The sequence below is a fragment of the Hylobates moloch genome, unplaced genomic scaffold (genome assembly GCF_009828535.3).
Source record: "Hylobates moloch isolate HMO894 unplaced genomic scaffold, HMol_V3 SCAFFOLD_5, whole genome shotgun sequence".
Lineage (NCBI taxonomy): Eukaryota > Metazoa > Chordata > Mammalia > Primates > Hylobatidae > Hylobates > Hylobates moloch.
The window spans coordinates 80192410-80202707 of record NW_026652280.1 but is presented as its reverse complement, the minus strand read 5'-3'; the positions used below and the strand labels follow the sequence as shown (position 1 = coordinate 80202707).

The window sequence follows — 10298 nt, the reverse complement described above, 5'->3', positions numbered from 1 at the left end:
AAAAAGTGAACCACAGACCAGAGGATAATGTGTATGGTACCAGGAACGGCAAGATCAGTGTAAAAACAAGCTTTAGGAGAAGAGAAATTCCATGGAGGGTCTATCAAGATGTGAAACTTAAAGGAGGAAAAAAAATAGTTGGAGTACCTCAGAATGTAAACTATTACTTTCAAATTGCGGTCCATGGTAACCCACATCTTAGTTGTACGTCATGCTTGCTAAGACACCTGTTCCTGTGCCATAGCAATCTCTACTTAAGGTCTAGGCGTCTGGTTTTTATGCCCCAGATGACTTGTAAACTAAATTGTGAGGACTGGCAGCTTAGAGGCAAAATTCAGCTTCATCTAGGAGGTACCATGGTGGTGTAGAAAAGGAAGGATTTTATGGTTACTCTAGGTTCAAATCCCAGTTCCATTTCTAAGCTGAGTGCCCTTGGACACATGGCTTAACATCTGATTAATTTCCTTCTGCCTCATAGGATCATTATATGAATGAAATACACTTTGCCAGGCACTGGATGATTAGTCTCCACAAGCTGCTGCCATGGTATGGAGCCAGAATCTGAATCTGTGTCCTAAATGCTTCCTAAACTGGGCCAGACCACTGCAGTCACTTGCTGGTTCTAGCCATGAGTGCGAGTAGCTGAGCAGGCCTCTGCCAGCTTATGACCAGGGCCTGTTTGCTCAGTTCTCTCCACTGTCCCAGAATTTTGGTACCTCCAGCTCTGTGTGGACTGTAAAGTGGCTTCCCTTGACTCTAGTGAGCACAGCCTCTGGCCACGATAAATGTGAAAGACTAGCTACAGATTCCTGTGATCCCAAAATGTTGGGATCACAAGTGTAAGCCACTGTGCCAGGCCTCCACTGCCTCAGTTTCTGTTGTATGTCCTAATTATGTGACTAACTGCATCTACACAGGTGGTTCCAACAAGCATCAGGAAAAATGAACATTTATCAAGCAACCCACAGGAAGCACAATGCACTAAACTTCCACGTAACCACCCAGTAAATGAGAGGACTTCCTATTCCTAATCACAGCCTCATTTTCAACCATCATCCTCATTCTCAAGTATGAGGAAATGGAATTTCCTTGATCCAGACAGACTCCTAAGGCAAGCTTTCTAGTTCCACCTGTTGATAACTAGATGTGTGGTGCTGGTTATGTCACTTCTCACCTCAGCCTGCAAAGTCGGGGGTTAGACTTGGTTCATCTCTAAGGTAGGTCTTTAAATTCTAATGGATTTTATAAGGTGCCCTTAAACTTCCAATTGAGCCTTCCAATAATTTATCTGTATTGCTGCGGTGGTGAGCTTAACCAGTGAACCTCTAAATTAAATAGGTCATACAGAACGGGCTCTCTTCCAGTTTGATACCAGCGATTTCTTCAAAACAGGGAGAAAGTAGCAGAAAATTGGTATTAGTGGGATTTGTGATTATCAGGGAAGTTCCTATTTAAGGTTTTGTTACTGTTTCATGGCTGATTAGACCTGTCTACTCTGGTTTTTGGATAGTCCGCAAGGGCAACTGGGAGGCAAGGGCACAGAAAGGATAGGAAACAAGAAAAAGCATCAGTGCTTTGGACAGCAGAGCCCCTCAGGATGAGAATGAGCTTGATCATAGAAAGAGTTAAAAGCCAGCCTAGAATGCTTAGTTATATTTTACTTTGAGTAAGAGCAGATAATCTAGGATTCATCTGAAAACAGAAGAGCCTCAAGGTTTTCTGAAGTAGATTCTGTCATGGCTCCTCGTGGCTTCTTGGAATTAAAAAACATGGCCACTACCAAGGAAATGAGGAATAATTTTAAAGATGCTTACTTGGAGAAAGAAAGTATACACTGATCTAGAGTGACAGTTCTCCAGCTTAAAAAAAAAGTGTTCCTTTTATGTTAACTCAAAATTTTATTTTTGAGACAGGGTCTCACTCCTGCACAGGCAGAAGTACAGTCGTACAAACATAGCTCACTGCAGTCTTGACCTCCTGGGTTCAAGCTATCCTCCTGCCACAGCCTCCTGAGTAGCTGGGACTACAGGTGTGCATCAGCACACCTGGCTAATTTTTAAATTTTTTGTAGAGACAAGATTCTCACCATATTACCCAGGCTGGTCACAAATTCCTGGACTCATGCAATCCTCCTGCTTCAGCCTCCCAAAATGTTGGGATCACAAGCGTAAGCCACTGTGCCAGGCCTCAAAATACTAAAACAAATGACCCCGAAAAAAATATCAGCTGGTTGCAGTGGCTCACACCTATAATCCTAGCACATTAGGAGGTAGAGGCGGGAGGATCGCTTGAGCCCAGGAGTTACAGACCAGCCTGAGCAACATAGTGAGACCCCATCTCTACAATAAATACAAAAATTAGTGGGCTGGGCACGGTGGCTCACGCCTGTAATCCCAGCACTTTAGGAGGCCAGCAGGCAGACCACGAGGTCAGGAGTTTGAGACCAGCCTGGCCAGCATGGTGAAACCCCGTCTCTACTAAAAATACAAAAAAAAAAATTAGCTCGGCATGGCGGTGCGCACCTGTATTCCCAGCTACTCAGGAGGCTGAGACAGAAGAACTGCTTGAACCCAGGAGGCGGAGGTTGTAGTGAGCTGAGATCATGTCACTGCACTCCAGTCTAGGTGACAAAACGAGACTCCGTCTCAAAAAAAAAAAAAAAAAAAATGCCAGGCATGGTGGTGTGTGCCTGTAGTCCCAGCTACTTGAGAGGCTGATGTGGGAGGATCACGTGAGCTAGGGAGGCAGAGGTTGCAGTGAGCCAAGATCATGCCACTGCACTGCAGCCTGGATGACAGACTGAGACACTGTCTCCAAAAAAAAAAAAAAAAAAAGTTAGTTTAGAATATGCTTCTTCCAGTTACCCATGGCCCACTGGAAAAAAGCTAACAATTATCTGTAAGAGGAGTGAGACAAGATGCTGACTTTGGGGCAGAGTGAAGCAAATAAGCAGTCTTTTGCATGATGAGAGACTTAAGGAAGATACAGAGGATGGCAGTGCATTTAGGGTTTAATTTAGGCTGCAGCGTGGGGAGGAAAATCAGTGGTCATCACTGCCTTTTGTCCACACTTTATCACTAAGCAAAGCTCCTGAGAACAAACCGCTGGGATAGTCATGACCCTCTCTTGGAGTGGATAAATTCTAGGGACAGGTGCCATAAGGAAAGGCTGCAACCCCCACAACAGAAAATACATATTTATTATAAAATAAAGTTAGTTTCTTGAAGAGAGTAGAAAAATAACACTATGAGCTACTAAAAAAGTTCTGGAACTCAGTCTCCGAGGATTGGGGTGAGAGGCTTTCCCATCACTCTGGAAACCCACCAACATGAGGCTCTCCGTGCTCATGTGGGACAGGTATGGCACAGCTCGTATAGGGAGCACGTGGCTCAGGTCCTGCTTGAAGCCCAAGGAGCCCAGATGGTCCACACGAGATGCTCTGGCCACGGTGATCAAGGAGGAGAACTTGAGGTCAGCAGGGGACTGGTTCTGAGAAGGGGCAGGATGGGAATAACCTTTACCCTCCCTATAGTGGAGTGTAGAAGAATCTCTTGGGCTGATGGTCCTGGTTTAGAAGATGGTACCCACTGGCCTTATGCTGAGTTGCTTGCCCAAATGTCTGTGCTGAAGAAAAGCCACACAGCCTTTCTCAGGACAACTTGCCCCACCAATTCTCACTGGTGTGGCTAAAGTACCAGAAGCAATATGTGTGGTGTCGGCCTGATGGGCTGCTGGCTGAAATTCTGTACTTCAAATCCTGTCCATACTGATGGCAGAAAGAAAGAAAATGTTAAAAGACCAGTGAATGAGAGCAGCTGGCCTCGACTGTTCTATATTCCAAGACTCCTGGCCCCAAAGAATAGGGAGAGTATCTTCCCTGAGTGGGAAACGATCTACCTACCCTAAACAGGAAAGGCGATCCTATAGCCACCCCTTCCTCCCTCTAGAAAAAAGTCTTCTAGATCCCTTAGGCTTCAGAAGAATACTGAATCCCTCCCTGGGATGGGAACCCAACCCTCTAGTGATGAGAAATGGTCCCTCAGCAGCAGTACCTGGAGAAAGCAGCCAAGGTGAGCACCTCAAGTAAAAGCTCTGAGCCACAGAAGAAGAGCAAGATGCCGTTCATGATGGCTTCCAGGCGGAGTACGTAGGTCTGCAGCAGCAGGTAATAGGAGGCCATCATGGCAGATGGGAAGGTCAAGGCCACGCTAATACTGAGTGGCATCTTTCGTTGGCAGAGGTTTCCCTTTGTACCTGTCAGACACAGCCCATGGAGTCATCTCCAAATGGTCTGCTTTTCCTGGCCCAGGGGAAAGGTGTGAGAGATGTGATGGAATGGCAAGGCACAAAAAATGATCCTGAGTGGGGGTGTGCAGATTTATAAATGGGGTCCCACTGTACTAAAAGTTTGAGGCTTAGGAGAGTTACAAGATTAAAGTCACTTAATCCAGAGGTCCTGCTTCCAGTCTGGTTCCCACTCAAGGGACAATGGGATCTTTATTTGGGAAAAACAAAATTTTTAATATAAAAATAATACATAATCATTTAAAAATTTTCAGCGGCCGGGCATGGTGGCTCACACCTGTAATCCCAGTGCTTTGGGAGGCCAAGGCAGGCGGATCACAAGGTCAGGAGATCGAGACCATCCTGGCTAACGCGGTGAAACCCCGTCTCTACTAAAAATACAAAAAAATTAGCCGGGCGTGGTGGCAGGCGCCTGTAGTCCCAGCTACTCGGGAGGCTGAGGCAGGAGAATGGTGTGAACCGAGGAGGTGGAGCTTGCAGTGAGCAGAGATCATGCAGCCTGGGGAACAAAGCAAGACCCTGTCTCAAAAAAAAAAAAAAAAAAAAATTTTCAACACAGAAAATAATTTTTGAGACTATAGAAAGTGAAAGGCCTCCATGTCCCTACACCCTGAAGATTATTAGAGAATGATGTGTATTGTTTCAGATTTTTTGTATGTATATATTCACATATTACTATTTATTATTATAAAAATAGAAGCATACTCTACATCCTGTTTTGCAACTTATTTTTTCCCCACATTTTTCCACACACATAGCTACCTTAATTTTTTTTTTTTTTAGATAGTGTTTAATTCTGTCACCCAGGCTGGAGTGCAGTTGCATCATCATAGCTCACTGCAGCCTCGAACCCCTGGGCTCAAGGGATCTTCCCACTACAGGTACACGTCACTATGCCCAGCTAATTTTTTTTTTTTTTGAGACGGAGTTTCTCGTCCCCCAGGCTGGAGTGCAATGGAGCGACCTCGGCTCACTTCAACCTCCACCTCCCGGGTACAAGCGATTATCCTGCCTCAGCCTCCCAAGTAGCTGGGATTACAGGTGCCCGCCACCATGCCCAGCTGATTTTCGTATCTTTTAGTAGGGACAGGATTTCACCATATTGGCCAGGCTGGTCACGAACTCCTGACCTCAGGCAATCCGCCCGCCTCGGCCTCCCACAGTGCTAAGATTACAGGCGTGAGCCACTGCACCTGGCCTTAACTGTTCTTTTTTATTTTCAACATTTTTTATTTTTTGAGACATAGTCTAGCTCTCTCGCCAGGCTGGAGTGCAGTGGCACGATCTCGACTCACTGCAACTTCCGCCTCCCGGCTCAAGTGATTCTCCTGCCTCACCCTCCCGAGTAGCTGGGATTACAGGCATGTGCCACCACACCCAGCTAATTTTTGTATTTTTAGTAGAGACGGGGTTTCATCACGTTGGCCAAGGTGGTCTTGATCTCCTGAACTCGTGATCTGCCTGCCCCGGCCTCCCAAAGTGCTGGGATTACAGGCATGAGCCACCGTGCCCAGCAACTGTTCTTTTTTAATGGTTACATACAAGTCTGTTGAATCAGTGCCATAACTTATTTAACAATCCCATATGGACAGATGTTTAGTTTGTTTATAGTGTTTTGATGTTACCAAATTTTTGGCAATAAACATTCTCATATAGCTATCTTTGCATATCTGTGGAATTTTTTTAATCTAGTTTTAGAAGTGAAATTGTTGGTGCTAAGAGTAAAATATTACACAGTAATAACTATTACCGAAGAGTTGTACTAAATTAAATTACCACAAAAGTGTATAACAACCTGTTCCCCACACCCTAATACTGGGTGTTATAAATCTTTATCTTTGCCAGTCTGATGGGTAAAAAATGTTACTTTGTTTCAATTTGATTTTTATTAGCAAGTTTGAGCATCTTGTCAAGTTTTACTGGTTCTCTAATTATTTTTACATCAACTGCCTTTTAATGTCCCTTACCAATTTTTTTTTTTCTTTGAGGCTCTCTGTCGCCCAGGCTAGAGTGCAGTGGGCGATCTTGGCTCACTGCAACCTCCGCCTCCTGGGTTCAAGCGATTCTCCTGCCTCAGCCTCCCAAGTAGCTGGGATTACAGGCGCGTGCCACCGCACCCGGCTAATTTTTGTATTTTCAGTAGACGGGGTTTCACCATGTTGGCCAAGCTGGTCTCGAACTCTTCACCTCAAATGATCCACCCGCCTCGGCCTCCCAAAGTGTTGGGATTACAGGCGTGAGCCACTGCGCCCAGCCAATTTTTAGAGTTATTTTGTCTTTTCCTTAGTGATTTATGTGAGCCTTCTTTTATCCTTTCTTATATGTTGCAAGTAATTTTGTTCCTAAATTTGTGCTTTAACGTTGATTTCAGGGATGACATATTCTAACAAATAAGGGTTTTGCTCTGTATTTCTGGGGTTATAAAACTTGTCCTACAGGCCAGGCATGTTGGCTCATGTCTGTAATCCCAGCACCTTGAGGAGGCCAAGGCAGGAGGATTGCTTGAGGCCAGGAGTTTCAGACCAGCCTGGGCAACAAGGCAAGACACTGTCTCTACAAAAAACACAAAATTAGCCAGGCATGATGTTGCACACCTGTGGTCCCAGCTACTCAGGAGGCTGAAGTTGGAGGACCGCTTGAGCCCAGGGCTTCAAGGCTGCTGTGAGCTATGATCGTACCACTGTACTCCAGCTTAGGTGACAGAATGAGACCCTGTCTCAAATAAATAAATGTTTAAAAAACAAAATCCGGCCAGGTGTGATGGCTCACACCTATAATCCCAGCACTTTGGGAGGCCAAGGCGGGTGGATCATGAGGTCAGGAGATCGAGACCACCCTAGCCAACATGGTGAAACTCCATCTCTACTAAAAATACAAAAACTTGCTGGGCATGGTGGCAGGCACCTGCAGTCCCAGCTACTCAGGAGGCTGAGGCAGGAGAATCGCTTGAACCCGGGAGGCGGAGGTTGCAGTGAGCCGAGATCGTGACACTGCACTCTAGCCTGGGTGACACAGTGAGACTCTGTCTCCCAAAAAAAAAAAAAAAAAACCAACAAGGTGCAGTGGCCCACATTTGTAATCCCACCACGTTGGGAGGCCGACACGGGCAGATCACAAGGTCAAGAGATCGAGACAATCCTGGCCAACATGGTGAAACCCTGTCTCTATTAAAAATACAAAAATTAGCTGGGAGCAGTGGTGCAAACCTGTAGTCCCAGATACTCGGGAGGCTGAGGCAGGAGAATCACTTGATCCCGGGAGGCAGAGGTTGCAGTGATCCGAGATCGTGCCATTGCACTCCAGCCTGGCGACAGGGCGAGACTCCATCTCAAAAAAACAAAATCCTACAGAGATCCTTATTCAGAGAATTGTTAGGGATCTTAGTACTGATCTGTGCAGGATACACCGCCTGCCCTGACATGGAGTTACAACTGAACCTATTCCCCTAAGAATACTAGTGAGAAGAACCAGGCACTCTTCTTGCAGTTAGGCAGCTGGGAAGGAATCATCTAATATCCCATTCTATTGCCCATCTCTAGCCTTACAGAGCAACAAACAGGTAAATCATAACCCAATGTATGAAGCAGCAACTTGAAACTTCAGAGAGGGAGTAATGGGATATACATATCCAGTCTCTAATAGTCAACCTAGGTTATGTACTTTTCTTGTTAATCAAGTTACAGATACCAGCTTGTCTCATAAAGAGTGGAAATATTCTCTGGACAACACTCACCAAAAAACAGGCGAATTACTTCAATTCCAAGATAAAGGAGGAGCATCACCACATCCAGTACTAGGTTAGCTGTTGGATATGGTAGCAGGACACCTGCCAATACAAAAGCCAGTTTGCAAACAGCATTTAACAGAACCCACAAGAACTGCCACACACTTGAGAAAAAAGAGGACATCAGTCTCAGCTTTCCATGAACTAGTTAGTGAGATGTGGGCATTATTACAGCTGCAGGATACATAAACTCACAACGCGACTCAGGCTCAGTATTATGGCGTTTTACTCCTAACTCCAAAAGTCTCTGGGGACTCCACTGTCCAAAATGACTGGATGTACATGGGTACACAGGCCACTCTTAGAATATTTCTAAGAGTCACCAATGGGCTTATGGTGGAGCTCAGCAAAGAGCAGTGATGTCGGCAGAGTCAGAATGGAGAAGCCCACATTTCCCAAACTCGAAATTCTTGCTGAGGGGCTGCCTATGGAATCATACTCAAGCCATCTGATGAGGAGGCCTGCCTTGCAGCGACAAAGAACTGCAGGGGGCAGAAAAGAGCGGAAAATAAGAAGGTTCTTGGTAGGAGTTGGCTCTGAGCTGAAGTGGGGAAGGGATGCTGTCGTCAAGCCCCAAGCCTTCCTTACCTTTATACAGAAATATGAAAAGTTCCAGCAGGAAATAGGTAGCATTATACCACCCGTTCAGAAAGAACAGGATTTCCAGCGGGGTGGAGGATAACCGTTTACCTGAAAAAGGAGCACAGAGAAGTGGGATGGGCCAGAAGGCAGCTCCCTCTCTGCTCGTATGGGTTGGTGTCTAACTTTGGGGAAACTAGACGCCGCAACTAATGGGACCGGCCACTCAGGGCCACTTCTGGTTGCTGATAATGAGGGGGCGAGGGTACGGGGGTGTGTGTGGAGGGGGCTTCCCTGGTTTCCCAGAAATCACCGTGAAACTCGACTCTTTGGCTTCAGGAATAAAAGTCAAGAGGTAACTCGCAGCTGACAGACATCTCAAATATCTCACCCTGTCACTATTTGGGAGGGGAAGTTGGGGCGCGGAGACCAACAGATTCGCACCTGAGCCAGCCTAGAAGCGGCCCAGCTAAGGATCTGGTTTATTTGAGCCGCGCATCTTGAGACCTTCAGGCACCCAGGGTGGGCGGGACCGCGGAAGCCGGCTTTGGACTAGGGAGGCGAGGCGTCCCTAACGCTAGAGAATGGAGGGTTTAGGTCAAGCTCTGGGACAGAGGTGGGAGGGAGGGGCCGAAGGGAAAGGGACCAGCGACTCACACACCTCCGGAATCTCACCTCGCGGCGCCATCTTCAGTCCCCGTGGCAGCATAACGCTGCCACAGCGGCTCCCGGAGCAGCGCTGCGCTGCCGGAAACAGGGACGGAGAGGTCTGGGTTTCCGGTCCCTCTGCCCGCCCGCGGCACTCTGTGGTCATCCGGAGCGGGACGAGCTCGTGCCTGGCCGCGAATGGCCCTCGCTCGGTTGTCCCCTCTCCAGACCTAAGGGATAACAGTGACCGCCCACGACGCCATCGTCTGCAGGACCTCGGGGGTGTGGGGGAGGACCCTGGAGGCTCTCGGGCTACCGGGCGTTGGGCGGAAGTGGCCAGTTGTGATAGTGTTACCCGGAGATTGGCAAGTAGGTTCTACTCCCACGATTCCCTTTTTTCAACAGAAGACAAAAAACGGTGTGAGGGACGGATCTTTGCAAATGCGGAGTGGAGTTAGTATTGATCTTTTCTGCGGCCGATTTACCTACCAGGTAGAGACACGAGGGAAATACAGCGTCCTTTCAGGAACACACATAAATAAAATGAAACGAGTCACCACGTGATCCGTAAAGTGGTGCAGTGGGAGCTGACAAAGTGCTCCCAGGTGGAAATCTAAGTTAGTTTCCCAGAGACGGCCTGTGAGCTGGGCTTCAAAACCTGCCTGATTCGCATTTGCAGCAGTAAAAGCGGGTTGCTGGCCAGGCTTAGTGGCTTATGCCTGTAATCCCAGCACTTCGGGAGGCCAAGGCGATGGATCACCTGAGGTCGGGAATTGGAAACCAGCCTGGCCAACATGGCGAAACCCCGTCTCTACTAAAAATACAAAAATTAGACGGCCGTAGTGGCGCGCGCCAGTAGTTCCAGCTACTTGGGAGGCTGAGGTAGGAAAATCGTTCGAACCCAGGAGGGGGAGGTTGCAGTGAGCCGAGATCGCGCCACCGCACTCCAGCCTGGGCGACAGTGAGACTCTGTCTCAAAAAA

General features: G+C 47.3%; 1 protein-coding gene across 3 annotated transcripts; it reads right to left on the bottom strand.

The window, feature by feature from the left end:
- Window positions 1-3180: 3180 nt before the first annotated feature.
- TMEM216 (transmembrane protein 216) lies at window positions 3181-9438 on the bottom strand. Of its 3 annotated transcripts, none has more exons than XM_032153019.2 (5): window positions 9344-9438; window positions 8678-8779; window positions 8039-8131; window positions 4053-4254; window positions 3181-3489 (listed from the first exon to the last, which is right to left on the bottom strand). In XM_032153019.2, exons 1-5 carry the CDS (start codon window positions 9375-9377, stop codon window positions 3453-3455), a joined length of 468 nt encoding a protein of 155 aa, XP_032008910.2. In that variant the 5' UTR covers window positions 9378-9438; the 3' UTR covers window positions 3181-3452. The 3 variants fall into 3 exon arrangements, with proteins under 3 accessions (XP_032008910.2, XP_032008911.2, XP_032008912.1); XM_032153020.2 differs by having other exon boundaries at window positions 3181-3766; window positions 9344-9426; XM_032153021.2 differs by having other exon boundaries at window positions 9330-9419.
- Window positions 9439-10298: the final 860 nt, after the last annotated feature.